At 62.7% G+C, this 24,241-nt stretch overlaps 1 protein-coding gene across 7 annotated transcripts; it reads right to left on the bottom strand.

Annotated features, from left to right (window-relative positions):
• Positions 1–371: 371 nt before the first annotated feature.
• Positions 372–21,465, bottom strand: ARHGEF2 (Rho/Rac guanine nucleotide exchange factor 2). Of its 7 annotated transcripts, none has more exons than XM_049804266.1 (26): positions 21,147–21,465; positions 20,696–20,870; positions 20,147–20,255; positions 19,854–19,893; positions 18,681–18,795; positions 8,471–8,621; positions 7,850–7,917; positions 7,652–7,715; positions 7,254–7,383; positions 7,066–7,175; positions 6,827–6,973; positions 5,963–6,213; positions 5,749–5,874; positions 5,387–5,504; positions 5,024–5,281; positions 4,220–4,296; positions 3,943–4,112; positions 3,672–3,739; positions 3,395–3,586; positions 3,194–3,289; positions 3,021–3,088; positions 2,896–2,937; positions 2,731–2,781; positions 1,945–2,358; positions 1,123–1,312; positions 372–1,028 (listed from the first exon to the last, which is right to left on the bottom strand). In XM_049804266.1, exons 1-26 carry the CDS (start codon positions 21,425–21,427, stop codon positions 943–945), a joined length of 3,597 nt encoding a protein of 1,198 aa, XP_049660223.1. In that variant the 5' UTR covers positions 21,428–21,465; the 3' UTR covers positions 372–942. The 7 variants fall into 7 exon arrangements, with proteins under 7 accessions (XP_049660223.1, XP_049660224.1, XP_049660227.1 ...); XM_049804267.1 differs by having other exon boundaries at positions 1,123–1,309; positions 21,147–21,464; XM_049804270.1 differs by lacking the exons at positions 18,681–18,795; positions 19,854–19,893; positions 20,147–20,255; positions 20,696–20,870; positions 21,147–21,465 and adding exons at positions 13,412–13,658; positions 14,109–14,239.
• Positions 21,466–24,241: the final 2,776 nt, after the last annotated feature.

Genomic DNA, 24,241 nt, shown 5'->3' with positions numbered 1-24,241 from the left:
AGGCACCCCAGTGGTGGGTGCCCATCACCCTGGCGTCAGGCACCATGCAAAGAGCAGCCAGCTGACAACGGACACGGTCAGCTCACCCCAAGGGGACAACAGAGGGACAGGCTGGGGGACAGACACCCGCCACTGTTCTCCCACCGCGGGGCAGGGGGACACTGATGGATGCAGGTGTGGGCTTGAGACCTGACGGACTCACTGCATGGCTAAGACCCCACGCACTCACTGCACGCCAAGACTGCAGCACTCCAGTCTCTCGCTTCATGTCCCTGCTGTCCCCATGTCAGGTGCCTGGATCCGGCCCTGCCCGCAGCCCACCTCCTCCCCTCTGGGCTCTGCCCCCTGCCCCCCCCCCCAGCCCCCCACCTACACACTTTGGGTCCAAACTGGTCTTTTTAATTCTTTTCCAATTTTTTTTTTCTTTCTCTTTTTTTCTTCTTTTTTTTTTACAGTTAAACCGAGGGGAACCAACCAACCGATTAAAACTGTCCCAGCACCCTCCCTGGGCAGCCCCCCAAAGCCAGGGTGGGGGGGTGAGCTTTGGTAAAGACAGGCTCACCCCCACTGGGGACATCACTGCTGTCCCAGGGGGCTGCACGCTGCCCAGCCCTGGGACAGACCAGGACCCCCCCACCCCAGCTGCCTCCTCCCACCCCAAGACAACAAAATAAATAAATAAATCCAGGCAGAGAAGGGGGGGGGACAGTCCCAAACCACTGCCCACCCACCCCCACCAGCTTAGAGGAGGGGAAGGGGCAACTGGACCCACCCAGCCCCATAAGGCTCCCATGGGAATAGCAGCTCCCCACACCACCCCCAGGTGTCCCCCATCTCAGTGTCCCCAACCCCCCCACAGCCAGATCCTGCCCCCAGCATCTCCTTTGCGGGGGGGCATAATTATGAGGTGCTGGGGGGGCTGGGAGGGGCTGGAGCCATTCCCTAACTGTCCGATGAGCCCCCATCGCCCTCCTTCAGCTCCTGGCTGCTCTCCACCTCCTCGGGAATATCCTGCATCCTCAGGAAATCTATGGGAAAACACCAGATTAAACCTACCATCCCCAGGAACAGCAGGTGCCCAGGACCAGCTCCTGCACCCCCTCCCCAATCCCGGGGACCCACCTCGGGGGCTGGCGGGGGGGGAGTGACGGCTCCCCAAACCCTCATCCTCCAGGAGCGCATCCAGGGCATCCTCGCCTTCCCGCAGCTGGTCGGGATCGCCCCCCCGGTAATCCAGCTCCGCCTGAGGGCAGGGGGCAAAGGCAGGGTGGTGGTAGGAGAGGCTGGCAGGGTGGGGGCCGTGGCTCAGCTGCTGAGAGGAAGGTGTTGGGGGGTGGTCAGGTCTGAGCCCCCGTGCCCCCCCCCCACAAACAGGAGGGGGCTGAGGCTGAACACACTCATGTCATGCATGAGTGCATCTTTCACACCCCTCCCCCACATCCCACACACCCCCCTCCGCCCACTGCCGGCCCTCACACCCCCAAACCCAGGTCTGCTGAGGTTGGACCCGCTCCTATCATGCATGAGTGCATCCATCCCCCAACCACCACCTCCTGAGGCCCCAAAGCCGGATCAGCTGAGGCAGAACATACTCATGTCATGCATGAGTGCATCTTACCCCTACCCTAAGCCCCAAACCCAGGTGGGCTGAGGCTGGATGCACTCATGCCATGCATGAACACATCTTTAACGCCCACCACTGCTGGCTTCCTGCACCCCAAACCCAGGTGGGCTGAGGCCAGATGCCCTCATGTCATGCATGAATGCATCTTCCCCCCTTCCCTGCCTCCCCAGACCCCAAAGCTGGATGAGCTGAGGCCAGATGCACTCATGCCATGCATGAGCACATCTTTTTTCCCCTGCTACCCCCTCCCTGCACCCCAACCCAGGTGGGCTGAGGCCAGACACACTTGTGCCATGTGTGAGCCCATCCTCCTTTACTACCTGGGGCGGCGTGAAGCTGAGATAGAGCGCATCTCCGGCCGGCAGACTCCTCCGCCGTGGATCGGCCCCGCGACGTCCCCGTGTGCCACCCTCCTGCCGCAGGACACCCAACTGCCGCCGGGCCTCATCTAGCTCGCGCTCCAGCCGGGCACGCTCCTGCTCGCTGTCCCGCAGCCTTGTCTCCAGGGCTGCCGCTTCCTGCGCCCGCTCCTGGCAGAGCTGCCGGCAGCGGCCCAGCTCCTCCTGCAGCAGCCCGTGTTGCCGCTGCAGCAGTGCCAGCTCTGTGGTACCCGGTTTCTCGCCTGTTCGTGCTGCCGGCTCAGCCGGGGCCGGTTGGGAACCGCGGCGGGATGGCTTCTCCGGACCCTCCTGCAGCTGCAGCTCGAGCAGCGTATCCTGCTGGCTCACCACCGCCTGCGGGGAGGCGGGCAGGGTGTGGGCAGGGGGACATAGGCAGGGGGTTGTAGGAAGGCAGGAGGATGTACGTAGGCACAGGGATGTATGTAGGCAGAGGGCTGCAGGCTGGGTGATGTAGGCAGGGGCGTGCAGGGAGGGGATGTAGGCAGGGGGAATGCAGGCAGGGAGGTGCAGGTAGGGGGATGCACGTAGACAGATGTAAGCAGGGGAGTGCAGGGAGGGGGATGCAGGCAGGGGGACGTAGGCAGGGGAGTGCAGGGAGGGGCATGTAAGCAGGGGGGATGCAGGCAGGGAGGTGCGGGCAGGGAGGATGCTGGCTTGTCCCCCCTATCCCCGTCCTCCTCCTCCCCGCAGCATGGTGCCACCAACCTGGAGCCCATGCAGGAGGGTGTAGAGGTTCACCAGCCGCTGGTTGATCTCCTGGGGAGGAGAGGATGGGATGGTGAACCCCTGGTGAACCAGGGTGGGGAAACTGAGGCACACTGGCACCACAGGGAGGGAGCTGGGTCTCTCCCCCATCCCATCCCCCCTTACCTCCTGGGGTACCTTCTGCAGGAGCTGGTTGCCATTCCCATCCTACAGAGAGAGAACAGTGACACCACAGTGGCCCTGGCACAGGGTGGGGCTGTCCCACCCGTGTGTCCCCCCACCGCACTTACCCGCTGCCCAGCATCTGAATCCGCCCTGCAAAACTCCAGGGAGCCGTTGAAGCTGCCAGCATCACCGTCTGCAGAGAGAAGCAGGGGTTGAACCCCACTGCGGTCTCAGGGGACTCCAAGCCAGGCGCAGCCCCCTTCCCTGGCCAACATGCATCCCCCATCCCCCATCTTACTGCTGGTGCCAGGGCTGGGGCAGCTCTCGGCCTCGGCGAGGTTATTCTGGTCCCGGTCACGTCCAGCGCCCGTGAATATCTCCTTCAGGCACTCCACTGTGGGGAAGTGGAGGATGAGCCCCACACTGCTGGGGGGACCCCAGCCCAGCCCCGTGCCTCAGTTTCCCCATCTGGAGCATCGCCATCCTGGAGCAACCGTACCTTCCCGGATGGCGTCATGCATCAGCTTTTCCCCTCGTGAACCCTCAACCGAGTCGGAGTGGAAGAGTGTACGGGGGGCCAGGGTGGGCGAGGGCTCCTCACAGCCACTGGCCAGAGCAAGCATGTCGGCGAAGAGCCCCACCTTCTCCTCCAGCAGCGCCGTGATCTTCCGATCGTGTTGCAGGATACGGTCTGCGGAGCAGGGAGAGGATGAGCAGAGATGGGGGGGGACAAGCAGGGATGGGGGGATGGGGACTCCTGTGACAGCAGCACCCACCTTTCAGCTTGCGTAAGGATGCTTCGATCTCTGTCTCGATCAGGGGAAAGTCCTGGCGGCTGGGGCAGCTGGAAGGGACGGGAGGGCATGGTCAGAGCCGGGACCCCCCAACCCCATCACACCACGTCCACCCTTCCCACCACCCACATTCTGCCACGGCTCAGAGGACCCAACCCAGAGTTGCGCCCACCTTCCCTCTCCCCATCGTCCACCCTGTGGCCATAAGGACCCCCCCAAAAATCCGCCCCCCCCCCCCAGGGCTGACACTCACAGGCTGACCGTCTGCTGGATGACCTTCATCCAGTTGTTGCGGTCATCGCGGGAGGCAGCGTGGACCTCATACATCTCCGGTGGCGCCGCGCTGATCAGGAACATCCCCTTCTCCTGGTTGGCAATATCCCGCACAATAAGGTTTTGCAGGGAGATGACAGCCGGCTTGTCCTGCAAGATAGGTGATGGTGTCGGAACACTGTCCCGGTGCCGCTGCAGCTGTCCCAGCTGTGGTGGGGGGCCGGGATGTGGCGGTGGGGTGGGTGGCGTCAGCTCACCAGCATGGGGAAGGTGTATTTCTGGTCCTTCTCTTGCAGGAAGATGAGGACATCTGTCATCAGCAGCACCAGGACATCTGGGAGGGAGCACAGGGATGCAAGATGCTGGGGTGGGTGCAAGGCAGTGGTGTGTCCCACCCTGCAGAGCCCCAGGGCCTCCATCGTCCCTGGGCTGCTCCCAAATTTGTCCATGGACGGTGAGGGCCTCCTGGCACCCCTGTGCCGTGGCACCCTGCTCCACAGACACCCTCATACGCTAGTACCTCAAGGCCCTGTCACCCTGGTCCCTGGCATCTCCATCCCCAGGTACCTCCAACCTCTTGGTTCCCCCATCTCCTGGCACCCTGGTACCCTGTCAATGTCATAGCCAAGTACCCTCATCCCCTGGCACCCCAGTCCCCCAGCATCCCCAAATGCAGATACCCTCATCCTCTGCCATCTTCCATCCCTTGGCACCGTGGTCCCTGGCAGCCCCATCCTCAGGTACCTCCAATCCCCTGGTACCCCCATCTCCTGGCACCTTCCCCCCTGAGCATCCCCATGCCCTGGTTCCCCATGCCCTAGCATTCCCATTCCCTGACACCCTGGTCCCTGGGCATCCCCATGCCCTGGTACCCCCATCCCATAGCACCATGGTCCCCCACTATCCCCATGCTCCAGTATCTCCATCCCACAGCAACCTGGTCCCTGGGCATCCCCAGTCCCTGGTACCCCAGTCCTTGGCACCCTGGTCTCCCAGTATCCCCATCCCCTGCCATCTCCATCCCCAGCATCCTGGTCCCCCCTCAGCACCCTGGTCCCCACCTTTGAAGCGCCCAGCCGCTGTCTTCCAGAGCATGCAGCCGCTGTGCACCAGTTTACGCCGCAAGAGCTCGTCCTTGCCGAAAACGCCGGCGCGACTCTCCCACGGCAGCTGCACTTTGGCACGGCCATCCACACGCCTGTAGACATCCCACAGCCGTGCATTCATCTCGCACGTGTGCACTTCCTCGTTGATGGAGGAGATCAGCTCCTTCACCAGCTTCAGCGCTCGTGACAAGTCCACAGAGTCACCCTCGTTGTCTGGGATGAAGGATTGGGGGGACACGGTCAGGGCTGGAAACCTCCCTCCTGCCACCAGCACGGGCAGCCCCACCCCACGTTGCCCCTTGCCCCCAGCTGCGTTACCTTTGGAGTTCTTCAGGATGCGCTCGATGAGCACCGGGTACTTGGTGATCCTCTGCGTCACCAGCAAGATGCACTCAGGCACCCCATGACGTCGGAGCAGCGGGGATCGCGTCATCCTCTGGCCGGCCGGAGGGAGGGAGGAAGGAGAGAAGGAAGCACAGGACACCCCATTAGCAGTGGCTGCCCCCCGCCCCGAGCTCTTAACCACTCTAAGAGGCATTAGGGAGACACACAGTTGGGGAAACTGAGGCACAGAGCTGACAGAAGAGTCTTTCAGCAGGACACAAAGCCCAGACCCCACAGGGAGACCCCGACACCCATCCCAGGGGTGCCTCTGGAGCCGTGCGAGGATGGGCGCTCACCCGGATGAACTGCTGGAAGCGCTTGTCGCGGGCAAGCAGGTCCTTGTACTCCTTCACGGCTTTGGTGTGCTTGCTGCAGAACTCGGAGTAGGCTTTCTTCAGCTGCTCCGCGCTGGCACCTGAAAACTTGGCAGGGGGAGACAAGGGGATGTCAGTGAGCCCGTATGGGGGAGTACAGCACCCACTGGCTCTGGTGGCCCCATGCCATCTTCACCTGGTTGACGAGGATGTCTCCCAGGCGGTTGATGACAAAGTTCTTGTTGCTGTCGTGGGCCAGGGACTCCCTGCGACGCTCCAGGAGCTGCGCCAGGAACCGCTCATGGATCTGGCTCAGCTCGTCCACACAGGGGAAGATCTTCTGCACCGTTGCCGGATCCACCTGCAGATCCTCCAGCATGGTCTTGCGGAACATGTTGGCCATGATCTTCAGGGTGCGGACATGGTGCATCTCCGTCTGGATCAGCTCTGCAGTGGGGTGGAATGGGTGAGGGGGGCCAGCCACCGCAGCAGGTCCCAGCCTGGCTCTGCGCTGGGGGGACAGCACCTCGCCCTGTACCCATTGCCTCTGGGTGTCCCTCATCTCTTCATCCCCATCCCTGGCCCCGTGACCCCCATCCCTGCATCCCCATCTCTGTGTCCCCTACCCTGACCCTGTGTCCCCTACCCCTGCATCTCAGACCCATCCCTGCATCCCCATCCCTGGCCCCGTGACCCCCATCCCTGCATCCCCATCTCTGTGTCACTGATACATCACTGCGTCCCTTCCCCTGTCCTTGTGTCCCCCATCTCTCACCTGTCCCTGTGTCCCCATGTGCCCATCTCTGCATTCCCCTCCCTGCACCTCTGACGTGTCTTTGTTCTCTTCCCTCTCCCCATGACCCCATCTCTTCATCCCTGTCCCTGCATCTCTGACCCATCCCTGTGTTCCCTATGCCACCCCTATGTCCTCCATCTCTGCATCCCCATGCCTGCAGCTCTGACCCATCCCTGCAACCCCTAACCTGTCCCTCACAACTCACGGTTGTAACCCGTCCCCCCGTGTCCCACCAACCCAGGCCATCCCCACACGGCTGCCCACCGTAGATGACATCCTGGCGCTTCATGACGTCCATCTTGTGCTGCTGCAGGTAGCTGTTGTCTACGGCCAAGCTCCAGGAATCTGCCTCAAAGTCCTTCCCGTCCGTCTCGAAGTCACTCATCAGCTGGTTGAGGATGACATCGGGGCCTGCGCGGGAGGGCGGTGGGAGCCGGGGACTGCCCCTGCACCCTGTGTCATCCCCCCCCAGCCCCACGTCCCCCACCCCAGTAGGTCCCCACCTTCGTCGATGAGCGACTCCACAGACAGTGTGCGGTTGCGCATGTTGAGGGAATCTGTGGACTGGGACAGGATCCGCCGAATCCCCAGGGGAGACTCATCGTTGAATGTCCTGGAGAGGTGGGACATGATGGTGACTCTGAGGATGCCCCCAGACACACACCCCTGTTCCGCCCCCACCCCAGCCTACCCTGCGATGTTGGTGGTGGAGACGCTCTTGGAGAGGGAGAGGGAGGGTCGGCCACGGCGGGGACCCAGCAGTGTCTGGCGGAAGCTCTCCGAGGGGTAGATAGCTGAATTGGGGCGCTCCCGGATGGCAGCTGAGGTGGGGGGACAGTGGGGAGTCAATGCCATGACCCCCCCGTCACCCCTCAGGCTGCGCACGGCGTCCCCACCACCCACGGGGGACACCCTGATACAGCATCCCTCCCAGCATCCTCCCCATGGGGACACGTCCCCCAGCCCTCCTGGGGGATGTCCCGAGAGCCAGGAGAAGGACCCAGCCCTACCCCGACACCTCAGTGACAGGCAGCATGGAGGGGGGGGGCCCATCCTCCCCCACCCCCCGACACATCGCACCCCACTCACTTTTATTGCGCAACGAGACCGACTGCAACGCCGAGCTGTTCTTCAGCAGCGCGGCTTTCTGTTGCTGGGGGACGGAGTGGAGGCATCATGGCGGGTGTCACCATCCCCGTGCTCCCTCCTCCCCCACCCCCAAAAAAAATCTGGAGCGGCTGAGACCGGCCAGCTTGTGTCACTTGTCACAGCCAGGTGGGTGCTTACCTTCTGCTTCACCTTAGTGCAGTTGGGCAGCGTGTCCTTGCAACGGTTGTGGATGGTGACGTTGCAGGCTGGAGGGAGGTGGATGGAGACAGAGAGAGGTGACGGCACGGCCACTGCCAGAGACATCGGGGGACCCTCCCGCCACCCCCATCCCAGGGGAGCAGCCAGTGCCGGAGCGACAGGAGCAGATGCCGGGGGAATCCAGGCGGATGCAGATTACACCAGGCGCTGCAGGAGCCGCAGCTGCCAGGGAGCAGCTGAGCTGCCATGGTGCCACTGAGATCCCCCCCAACCCTAGAGGACACGACACTCCGCACCAGCCTGGTGCCAAAGGCACACTGACTCCATCCGGCACTGCAGCATCGCCTGCACCGGGGGAGCTGGAAGAAGCTGGCAGTGCTGGCTGCCTTGCTGGGACGTGCCAGGGTGGCACACCGGCATTTGCCAGGATGCCTTGGAGAAATCATCTCCGTGAGCATCCCTCCTGCTCCGCGGCACGAATCCGCACAAGCCAAACCGGGAGCAACCAGCCTCTTACAATGGGATTGCCATGCCCACCCGGCAAAGCTGCCCTGGCAAAGCCACCCCGGCAAAGCCACTGCACCTGTTTTGGCTACTCACTGGGGCAAATAAGAGCCTCCTTGGCCGTGATGCTCTTGTTGCAGGCGAAGCACATGGTCATGCCGGAGACAGTGATGGTGGTAAAGAGGTGGCCGTTGGTGTAGCGGGCGTCCTTCTCCTTGCCCTCCTTCATCTTCTCCTTCTCCTTGCTCTGCCCGGAGAGATGTGATGGGTGCCTGATGGGACTGCGGCACGGTGGGCGCCCGGCAGCACCACCCAGCACGGCTCCCGGTTGCTTCGGGATGCGGCTCATGGTTGTGGGAAGCCGGGGGTGGCGTGGGACCACCCGGTCCCTGGCGATGCTCAGGGGGTCCTGCCACCCTGGGGTGGGGAGGATGGGGAGCCGAGCGGCTGGGGAGAAGCCACCCCGATCGCTCCGCTCGCCCGTGCTTCCCATCATCCCATAACCATGACAACCGGGTGGCTGCGGGAGAAATCCCCCCCGCCCCAGCACATGTTCCCCCCCCAGCACCGCAGCCGCCAGCCCCAATGGGGACGAGATGCGGGGGCCGCAGTGGGGGGGAGGCGACAATGCTCCCCGGCACCCATGGGGGCTGGGGGCATCACCAGAGCATGGCAGCCAGCAGCCCTGCACCTTCCCACCTCCTTCTTTTATCTAAAGTGGATATTTTCACCCTGTTTCCCCCAAAACGGGGGTTTGGAGGCCAGCTGCCCCCCATGGGGATGGTTTTGGGGTCCCCAGTGCTGCTGGTGGCTCGCCATGGTTTTCCCCTCCCAGAAAAGAGGAGCAAGCCGGCGTTATCCCGAGCATCTCAAGGGTGGCTGCTCCTGCCTCGGACCCCCCCCATGCCCTGACCAGCACACAGCCGCCTTTGTCCCGTCGTCCCCCCCCCCCGGCCATGGCACCCAGCCGTGCCTGGCACCAGGGCACCCGCCAAACAGACCCTCTCCACACCAGCCCCCCCCAAAATGATGGTGCTTTGGGTCCCCAATCCCCCTTCCCACAGCTCAGTGATGCCAAAGGGGGTCCTGGTTTCCGTCCCGGCTCCCCAACTCCCCCCAGGAAGGTGGGCGAGAGGCTGAGGGCCTCCCCAGGAGGCACCAGCCAGGTGGGGAAGAAAGTGAGGAAGACCATGGGAGCCAATGGGACACGAGTGGGGCTAAGCAGAGCATCCCACCACCCCGCAGTCCCCAGGGAGAGGAGACCCTGGCAGGGGACACACAGCCACTGTTCCTGCTCTGCACTGGGGGGGACACGACAGGGTTCAGTCCGGAGCCGGAGGGGGATATTGGGCGCTCACCCGCTTTCCGCAGAGGGGTCTCTCCACCTCCCCATCCGCCGGGAATGGGGCGCAGGAGCAGCAGCACATCCCGGCCCCCCGGCCCCCCCCCCCCCCCCGCGGCCTCAGCCCCTAGCCCAGCTGGGAGGGAGCAGTGCCCGCCGAGCCTCCAGCCACAACATCTGCCCTGCTCTGCGCCGTGATTGTTCCCGGCCCTTTTTTTTTTTTTTTTGCTTTGCTTTTTTCTTTGCTTTGCCGCGTTTCGCCCCCCCCCGCCTTCTGCTTTTTTCTATTTTTTTTCTGGTTTGTTTTGTTGTTGTTTTTTTTTACTTTTTTTGGCCTTTTTTTTGCTTCCCTTTCTTTTTTCCTTTTTTTCCTTTCCTTTTTTCTTTCTTTTTTTCTTTCCTCTTTTTGTTTTTTTTTTCTTTCCTTTTTCTCTTTCTTTTTTGCTTTCCTTTTTTTCGACCTTTTTTCCCTGCTTTCCTCTTCTTTCTTTTTTGTTTTTGCCTTCCCTCCCCCCCTTTTTTTTTTTGCTTTTGTTTCCTCCGCTTTTCTTTCCCTTTCCTCGGCTTTTCTTTCCTTTTTTTTCCTGCTTTCTTTCCCTTTTCCGCCGCTTTCTTTATTTTTCCCTTTCCTTTTTCTAATTTTGCTTTTTTCTTCCTTCTGTCTTGTTTTGCCTCCCCGCCTCCGCCCCGGAGGGACCCCGGCCCCGCCGTTCCTCCAGCCCCGGCGGCAGGAAACCGAACCGCCGCCAGACAAAGGCGGGAGGCGATTACTCTTCCTGCAGCCGCGGCCCCCCCCACAGCAGCCCGCCTGGATTTGCTCCCCGACATCGGGTCCCACCCGCCCCGGACCCCCCACCCTGCCTGGGTCCCCCCACCCTGCCAAGGTCCCCCCACCCCGACCCCTACCCTGCAGCACCCCTGGGTGTATCCCCCCACCCGGACCCCCACACTGCCTGGGTCCTTCCCACCCGGCCTAGGTCCCCCCACCCCGCAGCATGCCCGGGTCCCCCATACCCCACAAATGCCACACTGGGGGGGAACGACGGGTACAACTGGTGACGGCACCAATAAAACCCCACAAGGCTTCAGCATCGCCCCTGGATGCCCTGGAAGTATTTTTGGGGGGGCACACGCAGCCCCTTGCCCGTATAGGGAAGGGAGAGTGCATGGGGGTTGGAGGGGGGGGGCTTTGGGGGCTTGGAGCCCCTCAGGGGTCCAGCTGCCCAGCGGGGATGGGAGCAGGGGGCATTGCAGAGTGGGACCCTCCAATGGCAGCCCCAAATCCAGCCCGGTGGGGGACAAAGGCCCCCCCTGTGCCCAGCAAGGGGGGCCACATAGGGTCCCTGCTGCCAGTGGGACACCAAGGACATGGCCTGGCACGGCAAGGGGTGACCGGGGGGTGGGGTGGTGACCCCCACCCAGCCCAGACACCTGGATCTGACAGTGGGGTTGGGGGTGTCAAGCTGCACCCCATGGCTGGGGCAGGGGGGGGGACGTCGGAGGTGGCAGGACATGAGCCACCACGTGGTTATAAATACCCTGGGGAAACCAGCAGCCGTGCCACCACCCCCATCCCCACACCCCCCCAAAACACACAGGGTGGCTGGGGGTCCCCCCACCCAGCAGTGGATACTCCAATGCAAACACGCCCCCAGCATCACCCCCAAACCCAGCAGCAGCCGACACCAAACCCCCAACCTCGGCCAACCCTGCCGGCACAAAAACGGGTTGTTGAGCCAAATCCCGAACACGGGGCACCGTGGCTTCCCTGGGCCAGGGGTTTTGGAGGGTCCCCCTGCATCCGACGTCCCTGGCGCTAATGGGGAGCAGAAAGTTTCTCCACTTTAAATAGAAATTGGGGTGGGTTTTTTTGGTTTTAGGGTTGTTGGTTTTTTTTTCCGGCACCGCGGTGCGACGCCTACGGCGGGTGTATTTCTGCTGGCACCGACACGACTTCGCCCAAGATAGCTGATTTCTTTTCCTGTGTGAGAACACACCCGCGCCAACCTCCGGAGCCAAAAAAGTCCGGCCAGCCCCAGGGGGAGTGATTTTGGGGTGACGACAACCCCAGCTGCCCCACAGTCATGTCCTGTCCCCCCCGCCAAAAAGCCACCTGTGGCATCACTGCCTCCATGCCGGGTGCAAAGAGCCCGGAAGGGGGGCAGCCCCCCGAAAAAGCAAAGGTCTGACCTGGGTGACGGATCGGATCCCCAAAGCAGCGCCATGGAGCTGCGTCGGTCCCCTCCTTGTCAGGGACGGTCCCCCTGCCTCATCAGGGACGGTGTGTGTGTCCCCCCGTCTGCCACCCCGGTGTTGAACAAAGCCAGCGCCGCGCGTGGCAACAAAAGATGCCGCTGCGCCAGGGCTGAAACCGCACAGAGATGCCTTTCCCCCCACAAAAAAAGGGGGTGTCGTCGTCCCCAGCGCACAAAAGTCCCGTTTTGGCTCCAGATTTGCCCCCTCTGAGGTTTCAAGCCGCCGGAGGAGCGAGGCTGCGGGTTTGGGGTGTGGGGGGAGTTCAGCTGGGGGGGGTGCAGTGTGGGAGCAATAGGGTCCCCCCCCCCCCACTGTTTTGGGGGGCTCCAAGGTAGACAGCAATGGGGGGTGTGTCCTGCCCTGCCAGGAGTCCCCCCAAATGTAGGTCCCACTACAGGATACAGAGTCCCCATGGTTGTAAAGCTGCAGCGGGATGGTGGGGGGGGGTCCCTCACAGCCCATATGCCACCAGCACATCCAAGCTGGGGGGGGCGGGGGGGCAGCGGCTGTGTGTGTGTGTGACCCCCGGCTGCCTTTGACCGGGGGGGGGGGGGCATTTCTAAAGCGGTGACAGCTGGCAGCAGGGACGGTGGCTGCTCTCCAAGTGCCTGGGAGCCATCCTCTCCGTGGGGGGGGGACACAAACACCGACAGCCCCCCCCCCTCGGCCCAGGGCACGGCCGTGGGTGGGGCAAAACGGGATTTGATGAAACTTTCTTTAAACAAAAACCGCCATTTCCCCCCCTCCGGCTGGCGCAGGAACCAACAACCACTTCCCACCCCCCCACCCCGCCCCATCACCACCTCTACTGGCCCCCCCCAAAACCCAGACCTCGAGGCCGAACACCCCCCCCCAAACCTCCAACTGCTCCCCAGCTGGCTCAGACCTGACAAACTCGGTGCATGCAAAACCAGTCCATGCCACGTGAGCCAGGGGAGTGCCGGCATTGGGTTCCCCCCTCCCCCGCCACCGAAAATCCCCAGTTTGGGGTAAACTGAGGCAGGGAGAAGGAGCGGAGCTTTGCACGCCTGCCTTGCACACCCACCTGCCTCGCACGCCCGCCTTGCACACCCGCAGCAGCCGGCAGCGGGAACACAAAGCCCTGCCAAGCGCAGGCAGCGCCCAGCACCAGCTGGGCTCCCCCCCCCCCCCGCCGCCTTGACCTCCCCCCCCATCGTTTCGCCACGCCGGCAATTGCCACATGCCCTGGGCGGCACGACGGCACCCGGGTGTCCCCCTTCCCTGCTCCTTCCTCGCACCCTGGGAAACGCTCCCACGGGATGAGAGCACCCCGGCTCTCCGTGCCTCAGTTTCCCCATCATCCAAATGACTGCAGGCCTTTTGTCTCTACCGGGCTGTGGACAATAAAAGCGGCGGACGGGGGGGGGGTCCCACCTCGCTCCCACCCCCTCGGCAGGAGGAGACGGCGACTTCCTCACCCGCCGGGCTGGAGCTGGAGGGTTTCCACGCCACCAAAAGGCCTTCGGCTTCGGCAGAAACAAGGCTGACGGGCGAGAGCGATGGAGGAAGTTTGGCGGTTGCTTCGCCGAAGAAGTTGCCGGTGGGATGTTCGGGGGGTCGCGGTGGTCCCTGCCCGGCGGCGGGGCGGCGGGGTGAGGGCGGCGGGCAGGAGTGCAGGCAGCGGTGCAGGCAGGAGGGTTATTATTGTCTTCCCAGGAGACCCCACTGCACAATGGGGAGCGGCTGCGCTGAGGCTTGTGGAGGATCCTCGCCCACCTCCCTGCGTCCCCCCCACTCCCTTTGCTACGGACCCCCCCAAGGTACATAAACCCCCCCCTCCCCTTCCTCTGAGCGCCGGTCTGAGCGATCGCCCCATCTCCACGACCCCCCTCCAGCACTCCCTTCCCCCTGACAGGACCCCAAAAACTGCTCCCCCCAACCCAAGCTGGGTGGGGAAGGGAAGAGCCCCCCCCCCCCCCCCCCAGTTTGGGAGGATGGGGAGGCAGCGACCTCCGCGAAGGCCCCCCCGGGGGGTGCGTTGAACCCCCCAGTGTTAGATGGGGGTGTTCCCCCCCCCACAGGAGAAGCAGGGAAGGGAAAAGCCCCCCCTAAGGGAGGGGGGTTGGGGGTGTACCCCCCACCCCGGGGGGGGCTGCACGGCCCGCCGGGACCCACCTTGGCACGATCGCTCCTCGCCCGGGCCAGGGACTCGATGCGGGACATAATCCGCGGAGCCGCTCCGCTCCTGCCCGCTCCTGCCCGCCCCTGCCTGCAGCTGGGCCCCGCCCCCGCCCCCCCGGGGGGGCGGGTCGCGCTGCCGGTCCCGGCCTCGTGCTGCCCGCGGGCCTTTGTTCGAAACGGGACCGGTTACCCTCAGGATCGGGCCCCGGGCGGGGACCGGCAGCCTGGGAAGGGTCACTCCGGAGTCACTCCGGATACGGTCACAGCTGCTGGGAACAGGCAAACCCAGCATCGCTCTGGAGCCGGCCAGTCAGAGCTGCTCTGGATCACACCGGAGCATCCCTGGATCAGTGTCCCAACGTCCAGCCCTTGCTCTCCTGCCTCAGTTTCCCCTTCCCACACCTTTGGGGAGCAGGACCCATCCAGTGCTCGCAGCCTTCCTGGGGCAACACCAGGGCTGGAAGCCCCAAAAGAAGAAGAAAATCCTATGGGATTCCAATCCCCCATCACCCGGCTGCCGTGGGACTCCCCAACCCCACACCCCACCCCCAGAACCCCAAACACCCCTAAAGCGCAGTTTTGGGGTGAAGCACAAATCCTGTCCCCAGTCGTGGGCCCAGCGCAACCTTTTTCCTCCATTTTGGGGCTTTTATCTCCCAAATGGAGCAAATCGATGCCAGATCCTGCCCCTGGCAAGGTGCTCCGGTGGTGCTGACACTTCCCACCAGCTTTTGGGATGGGGGGAACAGAAAAAGCCGCTTTCCCATCCAGATCCTCAGCGACAGAAAGTTGGGCTGAAGGCAATATTTCAGAAAAAATTTGCTTTTTTCCCTTAAAACACCAGCCTCGGAGAGAACCCCAGCACCAGGAGCTGGGCTAACCTCAACCTGGCTAAACACCAACTCGCTGGCTGGGAGAAGCCAGGATTTATCAGATTTATCCCTTTCACTGCCAGAGATAACACTACCAAGGTTGCCAGGAGAACCAAGGCACCAAGACGGCTCCAAGTCCCGGCAGAGCGCGGGGCTGCAGCCAAGGGGAGGCTTTTCGAGGACCACGTCCCCCAAGCATCACCTGGCGAGCCCTGGGGCAAAGCCACCCACTCCGCTGCTGGGTCCCATGGGTGCAAACAAGCAAATAAATGTCCCTTTTTCACCCTGCTTCCGAGCCTGGCTGCATTTGACGCTTACCAAGGGGATGGGGACAAAGCCGCATGGGCAACCAGGAGAGATGCCAGCGGCTTTTGGCTTAATGAATAACCACGAAAAGCTACTAATGTTGCCGAGAGGTGACACTGCTCTCTATGAGCTGCCTCAACTTCCATGCAGAAATCATTGCCAGCAGAAAAGGAAGCGGCACGGCGGTGCTGAATCCGGCCCTGCCAAATCCGGCCCTGCTAAACCCTGCGGGAAATGGGTGGGATGTACCCACGCAGGGTGGGATGCACCCACGCGGGCAGAAGAAAAGTCGGGAGCTGGAGCGGAGCCGTCAGGAAAATACAGCCAATGACCCCAAAGCAGGCAGCAGCTCCAGCCGGAACGGTTTATTGAAGGGCAGCCGCGGCCGTTAACCCAGTGCAGGCTTGTTCCTGGGCAGGGGCCCTGCTGCCAAGGCTGGGTTTTAATTAAATTGCGGTCCCAAAAGCAGAAGCAAACCTTTGCGAGGCAACCCTGAGCATCGGGACAGGGGGGCAGTCATGGTCGTGCTCCTCCTTTCACCCAGAGCCTAATTCCTAGTTTCTTATTTCCTCCCTGGGTGCAAACTCCTCCGGCCAGGGTTTGCTTCTGCTTCCCCCTCCCTGGCTGTAACCCTAAAACAGCCCCAAAACTGACGGAAGGAAACCCCAAACAGGCACCCGGCCACCCCGGCACAGGATGTGGATGGCGGGGAGGCTCCACTGGCACCCATGGGGGTTCTGGTGCTTTTGGGGGGGGGGGGGGGGGGTCTGGTGCCTCTCCCCGCGTGGCAGGGCCGGATCCAAGCACTGGAAAGCCCCGCGGTGCTGCAAGCATCACGTGGGGGAAAAGGGCGAAGGGGGAAGCAGCAGCAATTCAGCCATAAAAAGTCAGGAAGGGAAGAGATGGGGGTGCTCCGGTTGCAGAGGGCACCCTCGCAGCCCCTGGGAGGCGGGGAAGCCGCATGGTTCCCCAGCCACAAGGCCAGACTCACGCCAGCACCAGCCCCTCGCCAAAACCGCCACCGGGCATTGCCGTGGGCACGCGACCACCCCACAGCATTGCAGTTTCCTGTTCCTGGGGTCCCCCCTCTCGCCGTGCCCCGCAGGCCCCCAAAATCACCCAGTCCATCCACGGCAAGGGCAGGAGCCGAGCCAGTGGCGTCGGGTGCTGGGGCGAGACCCGCAACAACAGCAACACCCCGGGACCCCCGCGGGACCCCCGTGCCTGAGCCGTTCCCATGACTCACCCTGGGCCCAGGACGGCCGTACATGGCTGGGGCTCCCCAGGGAAGGGACAGCACCGAGTCCCCAAGGCGGCGGCGAACTCGGCCTTAGCGGCTGGGATTATTATTTCTTCCTGAAATAGCACGGTCCCTCCCCTCCGTGGCCTCCCCACTCCCCACAGCCACTTCCCGGCCAGCGCCTAAGTGCTCCAAAACCCCCACGTGGCTCCAGCTTGTCCCCCCTCAGAGTGGCACTGGGTGCTCTCTGCTGCCCGCAGACCTCTCAGGGTCCCCTCTATCGGGGTCCCCTCTGTTGGGGTCTCCTCTATCGGGGCCACCCCCAACCGACATTGCCAATAGAGCCCCAGTGCCTCCCTCCTGCAGTGCCCCAGGACCCCAGGGACCCATCCCTGCCGCAGCCTCTGCTTGGGACCCCCCGAAGCTACGAGCACCCCCATGACCCAGGACCTGTTCCTCCCGACACCGTGGGGATGGCGCTGCCTTGGCCGGTACCATCCCTGTGCCACCAGCACCATAGAGACCATGTTGGGGCACCTCTGCCGTGTACCCCCCTGCAGCAATGCTGGGGTAGGTGCCCCACCCCCCCCCACCCCCCAATCCCCCCTATCTGCCTGATGCAATGGCCATGTACACAGCTTGGCATCCCACTGCCTCGGCCGGGATCAATCCCCTTTCCCCATCCATCCGCCCTTGGATCCGGACCACCACCAGTGCTCCTAGCCTTCAAAGGCCCTTCTCCCTTCCCGGAGATTTTATAGGACAAACTTTGCTAAGCCGAGACTTGGCAAGAGCCTGGCCTTGAGCAGCGTTTTCCTCCTGCTAAATAAAAAAATAATAACAAATCCTGGATTTAAAACCATTTGCAGCCCCAGTTGAGCACCCAGCAGGGTGGGACAAGGACGGAGCCGTCCCAACCACGGGGTCCGGACCGTGCCGCTATGCCAGGGCGGGTTTTGGCCCATCAACTGCAGCACTGGGGGGCGGAGGGGGAGGGGACCATGGCCCCCGTGATGATGTTAACAGCTGGCCGCTAATCCGGCTGCTCGCTGCCCGGCAGGGAGGAGGCAGGATGAGATCAGGGGCTGGGGCGGATTAATGGCTTCGCATGGTGGTAAATCACAACCCTGGGGGGGGCCACCTTGGGGGGGGAGTGAGGTGGGCTTCACCCCCACAGAAGTGGGTAGCAGGGGGTGGATGACAATGCTACAAGGACATAAAGCCATCGGTGGCCCCTGTGTCCCCAAGATGCCGCGTGCACTGCTGTGCCTCAGTTTCCCCTTAAGCTCCTGGTACAATGGGAGGGAGCAGTGGTGGCTGGGGAGGACCCCCCCCCCATGCCCCCTCGCCGCCCCATGGCCACCCAGAGTCAACCAAAGCATCCTGGCACCCTACGAGGAGGCATCACCTCCCAATTGAAAAGGGGAAACTGAGGCACGGGAGGGCTCGGCAGGGTCCTGCCGCCTTCTGAGCTGGGAAGGAGCTGGAGAAAAATATCCTAAATGAAGAAATCACTCCAGGAAACCGCTGAGATGGAGCAGAGGGGCCTGGGGGAGGGCATGCGGTCAGTGAGCTCAGCACACAAACAAGCACGCCTGCCGCCAGGAAAAGCCTCATTTCCTCGGCCACGGCGAGGGCCGAGCCCAGTGAGCCCCAGCGAGGACCGTCCCCCACCCCGTGGTGGGCAGGGGTCCCCGTATGGCCCCCCACCTTGCTGCCAGGCGAGAGTGGCTTTGCCACTGGTGCCCACCGCCATCCTGGGCACACTGTTGGCACTCGCAATCCGGTGCTCTCCCCAGGGGCTCTGGATGTACCGTAATGGTGTGAACATGGGGACAGGGACAGGGGGGCGATCGCAGTGCCACCGAAACCACATCACCAGTGCCTGGGCAGGATCCGGTACCTGCTGGGCAAGTGCCTCCTTCCTCGGTCTCCTTCCCCAAGATTTTTGGGGTTTTTTTCCCCCTCTTTAGATCCCAAAGTATGAAAACTAATGATGGACGGTGCCAGGCAGGAGAGGGGAAACTGAGGCATGGCTTCCCCAAAGGGCAGAGCATCAAACGAACTGCCCCCCCCATCCCACCCCAACCCCATCGTCACGTCACAAGGAATCGTCCCGTCACTCCCCTCTGCTCCCCCCCTCCCTACCTTCGTCTTCCCCGTCATCCTCTTGATGAAGCTGAGGGTCCGGCCCAGGGGGGTCTCTTCCCAGCTCTGGCTCCCCGCCTCTCCCGCCAGCTGCCCGCAGCTCCCGGCACCGAAACTGCAGGAGACAGAGGATCCAGCCTGGACAATCCCTCTCTGTCCCTGGCCTCTGCGGGGCCGGGAAATAGGGAGGAGCGAGCTCAGCCGCCCCGGCCCCCCGGCTTCTCCGGGGTGGCTGCTCCATTCCCAGCTGGGATGAGCACAGAGCCCTTTCTGTTCACCCCGAGGCCCATGGGGTGCGGAGATGACACCCCCCACCCCCACCCAGGCTGGTGGCTATGTCCCCTTCTTGGTGACCAACCCCCCAATACTGTGTCACCTGTCCCATAATTTGGGGAGCAGGGTGGTGGTCCTGGTTTGTATGGTTGCAGCTGTGGGTGCAACCCCAAGGTTGTGGGGTGCTACAGGCATGGACCCCCCACTTTCTTGGGTGATCCCGCTCAGGACCGGCCCTGGTTCCTTGGGGACACCCTCAGTGGGTGACAAGCCACCCTCAGTGGGGCACAAGCCCTGCTCCCAGCCTGTCCCTGGGGGCACGGGCAGGGGGGGCGGCTGCAGGGTGCATGGGCCGTGCAGCACCATCCTTTTTGGCGAGGTGGTTCAAGGCCAGCTTGTCCCTATCCTTGTCCCTGTCCCTGTCCTCACTCGTCCCCCGTGGGGCTCCCAGCCAGCCCTGGGCACGATGATACCCGGGAACAACCGCCCTAATGAAGATGGGAATGGGCTGTGACAGGCACCAGGGACAGAGGGGGCCCCATGCTGCCAGCACAATGCTGTGCCAGGAGGGGGGCCTGGCACCCCGGGGACAGGGAGGGGGACACCGACCTATCCAGCCTGTTAGTCCCTGGGGGTTTTCTCCTGCTGACCCCAATGCTGGGAGTGAGTGAAGTGTGTCAGGTCTCAGCCTGACCCCATTGCATGTAGCTGCCCCATTCCCTCTCTGCAGCCACAAGCAAAAAAAAAAAAAAAAAAAAAATCCCTATTTGGGCCAATATTTTAATCTCTAAATCTCCCCTCGGGGCTCTCTGGTCCCTGAGCTGCCTTATTCACACCCTGGCACAGGGGTACAATGTGCACCCCCAGCCCCGTGGCTGTGTCCCCCCCACCCCGACTCACCCATTGACCAGGCTCTGCTGGGAGGCGAAGAGGGAAATTTCTGCAACAGCAAAAGAAAGATGAATTAAAAGAGGGACTGAAGCGCAGCAAGAGAAGCCAGCTCTTTTGGTTGGTGAAGCATCTGCCGTGGTCCGGGGCTGCCATAGAGGCAGGGAGATGAGAAATAATTAACTTTCGATTTTAGGTTGTTATTAGGGAGGTTTGAGCAGGCATGGGGATGCAGCGCTGGGGGAGTGCGACGTGGGGGCCATCACCCCGGTCCTGCCCAGGGGGACATGGGTGCTGCTACTCACCATCTGCGTCGGGGAAGCTGTCGATGACACTGAGTGATGCCGATTTGGAGAGGGCACAGCCACCGGCATTCTGCCTGGCCCAGCACGCCGGCAGCCTCCGTGCATCCTCCTGCCAGCAGTGACAAGGTTGGCACCAGGGCCACTGGCTCCTGTCGCTGTGACCCTCTACCTGCCTTTTAGCAGGGCCTGGTGGGTGGCACAGGGCAGCTGCTGGTCCCCAGGATGGCACACCCCGGCTCATACCGGTGCTGGAGGGTCCCTGGGCTTGTGGCCCATCTATTTTCCCCTCCCCACCACTGATCCCCAAAATGAAGCTGCTCCCAGAGGATAACGCAGCTTGGGCAGGAGCATCCCGGTCTCAGGATGATGGCAAAGCCACCCAGGATGGGGCTTTCCTGGGGACCCATCGTGATCCCCTCTCCCGGGTTCTCCTGCTCTCACCCAGGCTCAGCCCCTGAGTCCATCCCCCGGCTGCAGGTGGGTGCTGAGTGGCAGGACACCGGGGGGTGGGCAAGAAGAAGAGGAGGAAGAGGAGGAGAGGGCTCCTACCTGCGCCCGCTGCACATCGGCCTCATCCTCCTCGTCCTGGGAGAGAAGGGACTCAAGGTCGTCTTTGCTGTGGATGAGGGGGGTTCGCCGGGGGTCCCGCTGATGCTGCCCCAGCCCGTCCAGCTGCTCCGTGCTGGAGTCGATATCGAAAGGGCTCAGCCCTTTGAGACTCACGCTGCGATGGGGACAGGGGGGACCCTGAGCTGAGGGTGGGGGAGACCACCAAACTGGGACCCCCATCCCCATGGCGTGAGCCTTGCTCTAGTACATGGCTTTCGGGGCATCCCCACCAGGTCAGGGCAAGGGATGCTCATCCCTGGGGGGCACCCAGGGATGCCGCATGGAGGACCCCAACCCCTGGATCAGGGGGGCTCGGGAGCAGCAGTGAGAGGTCACGGAAGAGGGGACGGCTGCAGGGCTGGGATGGGGACACAGAGCAGGTCACCGCTACCTGAGCTGGTCGTAGCCGGGGACCCCACGCAGCTCCTTGCCCGGCTCCCAGCTGTGCCGGCGGAAGGGGTCCCGGGAGCGGATGGAGGTCCGGAGGGCACAGGATCGCCGCAGTGGCACTCCCCGAAAGTGGTCTTCATCCTCCTCCTCCTCCCAGCCAACTTCGGTGCTGGTGCTGGGTGCGGTGACGGGCACCAGGGCCGACATGCAGCGACGTTTCTGACCCGGGACTCCGCAGAGGGCGCCTTCGCAGGGACCCAGGAAGATGTCGGGACCATCCATGCTGCGCTCAGGGCCGGATGCTGCAGCAGACAGGAGCGGAGGTGTCGGGGGTGGCCAGCCCAGCCTTGGCGCAGGGCATGAAATGAGTTAGGGGGGGTCTCAGCTGAGCTGTGCAGACCCCCCAGCTCCCCCAGATTGCTTTTACGGCCACTTTTGAAGCTTTAAACAGCCAGTAAAGCTTATGATGGCCATAAAGAGGAGCTGCCCTTCCTGGCCGAGCCCCCCCCACCCTGGCACTGACCTTGCTGAGCCCCATGCACTGCGCGGGGCCCCCGACCCTGCAGTGGCGGTGCCTAGATGGAGAGGGTTGCCGGCCCCCCTGGCCCCCAGCCCTGCACAAACACGGCCGGGGGGGCTGCGGCTGGCAGGAACACACAGAAACACCCACTCGAGGCCAAGCACAGCCCCGCACCTCGCTGCCGGTTACTCATTAAGCGCCCAGGAATTTGGCTGGGATGAGAGTGGCTCCTCGCCAGCTTGGCCAGGGGGGCCTGAGCAGTGATGGGGTCCCACCACCCCAGGGTGAGCCCGCAAGGATGCAGCCAGTCCGCCTGGGCACAAAACCCCCAAATTTCCACCTCCCTGGGGTGATACAACTCCCCCGCAGCAGCCATCCCTTGGGGGAGGATGTTCAGGTTGCTTTGCAGTCGCTTAGGGACCTGGATTTAGTCTGGTGGCATCTGGCCCTTGCATGTGCTGGTCCCAGCGTGGCAGCAGGATGGGACCTGAGGAGGTTTCAGGATGGGACCTGGCGAGGTTTTAGCCTGGCTATGCCCCCCCCCCCCCCAAAAGGCCACACCAGGCTGGGGAAGCCCCCGAGCATCCCGATACCCGCTGAGTATCCTGACGCGCCAAGATGCCCAGGCTGCCCACACCAAGCAGCTACAAAAGCTCTTAAAGAAAGGCTAATGTGGGGTGCAACTTTTAGCCCCCCACCAAACCCAGCTCCCCATCATGCCTGGTCCCTCCATCTTGCAGCAGCATCAGTTCAGTGTTGCTAGCCCTGTCTGGACCACATTACCCCCCTGTTAAGCAAAAAACCCTTCTGCTGCTGTTAGCGAGATGAAGCCAGGGCTGCAAACCACAGCGGAGCCCCCCGGTCTCTGTGATCCAGCCCATTGCGCTGGTCCACGCTGCCCACACCTGCCCATAATCCCAAAATCCTGACACCAATGGCCATGCTGGTGCCCAAGGCATGTCCCAGGGCTGGCACATCCTCCCCTGGCACTGCCCAGCCCCGACTCACCCTGCTGCGCCTGAGCCCCATGGGCAGCTCTCCCCCCCACGGCCAGCCCCGGTTGGGACAGGGAGGGAAATCGGATGAGCTCAGCCGCTTTCCTGTTTTTACATTCCCGGCCCAGTCAGCTGATTAAAAAAATCTACTTTCCTCCACGTCTGCCCATCATCTGTCCTTCGATCTGCCCAGAACCAGACCAGAACAAGTGAGCAGCTTTGCGTAAATACAGAAGAATAAATAAATAGCAAAGATAGTGTCCATTGCTAGGTGGCACTTCCGCCACCAATAAGGACGGCTCTCCCCGAAAGCACACAAGGCAACCTGGTGATTTATGGGCTCCCAGACTTGTACAGGTGTCGGTGCCCAGAAAAGCAATCTGGATGCCCAGGAGCTTCCTGGTTTAGTGCCAGAAAACAGCTGGGGATCTTGGGGTGTAAACTCAACCTCCTGAACAGGGACCTGGCAGGACAAGGGACGGGATCCTGAAGCAGCATCACAGTAGAGCAGCATCCCCCAAATCAAATCCCAACCCTGCAGGCAACCCTTCAGTCTCAGCACTCTCTGCCATTGCTTGCCCCCCTCCAGTCTACCCCAGTGCCCCAGGGTGCACCCCTCCACCCCCAAGTCAAATCAACCCCATTTACTGCCCATTGGCACTGGAACACTGGCAGCAGCTTCCCATCAGTACGGCTCTTGCTGGCAGAGCACTATGGCGTTACCCTGCTGGGTGCCCAGATGCATCGGTGAGAGATGGGCTCCTCCAGCCAGGAGTCACTAACTCCCCGCAGCGCTAGAAGCCGGGCAGCAAGCTGGCCTTAAGGTCCGTGTCTGTATTTCAACTCCCCCCAAAACGTTGGTGAGCACCAGCTGGAGAGCAGCAGCGAGGAGCCTGGGGATCGTGTTACCCAAGGGCTGTGCTCAGCTCCATGGGCTTCGGGGGACCATGGCACGATGGCTCAGCCCAGCCAGGGAAGAGGGACTTGGGAGAGATACCCCCACCCAGCCCCTCTGCTCCAGGCTGAGAACGGCCAACATTCATCACTGGAGTGCATGGATAGGAGTCAGGACTGCACCAGGCTCCTCCAGCCCCACTGCCTGTTCCAGGCCAGCACTGGGTCCTCGGGACGTGTCCCCAGTCACCCTGGGCGCCAGGCAGACTGGAGGGGAATGGGTGCCACAGTGCACCCAGCCTGGACTTCCAGGCGGCTCTGCGAGCACTTTGGACCCAGCTGGAGCAGGAAGTGCCAGATCGGAGTCATGGCTCCCAGGGAAAGAAGCAAGAAGCAAGGTCTTCCTCCTAAAAGCCATTCCAACCTGATGCCATGGAGGGGTCTGCCCTCTGCCAAGGACCCACAGGAGGAGGTGGAGGGTGAACCCATCCCTGCACCAGGCAGGACACGGGTACAAGCACGTTGACCCCAATTTCTTTCCAGGCAGAGCCGGATTCCCCAGCACCGGTGAGCATTAACTGCCGGCCACCAGTTTTCTAGGCAGCTGGAGGATGCTTGTGCCTGCCACCACTGCTGGATGGGGAAACTGAGGACCACAGGGACGAGGGACCGGCTCAAGGGTCACAA

This window comes from Accipiter gentilis, chromosome 7, assembly GCF_929443795.1.
Source record: "Accipiter gentilis chromosome 7, bAccGen1.1, whole genome shotgun sequence".
NCBI lineage: Eukaryota > Metazoa > Chordata > Aves > Accipitriformes > Accipitridae > Astur > Astur gentilis.
This window is presented reverse-complemented; position numbering and strand designations above follow the sequence as displayed.

Coding starts and splice junctions, on each gene's coding strand:
- ARHGEF2 (XM_049804266.1), bottom strand. CDS start 21,427: ATGGATGGTCCCGACATCTTCCTGGGTCCCTGCGAAGGCGCCCTCTGC. Junction 7,918..8,470: donor GGAGGCTCTTATTTGCCCCA/GTGAGTAGCCAA, acceptor ACCTCCCTCCAG/CCTGCAACGTCACCATCCAC. Junction 5,282..5,386: donor CATCCTGAAGAACTCCAAAG/GTAACGCAGCTG, acceptor CCTTCATCCCAG/ACAACGAGGGTGACTCTGTG.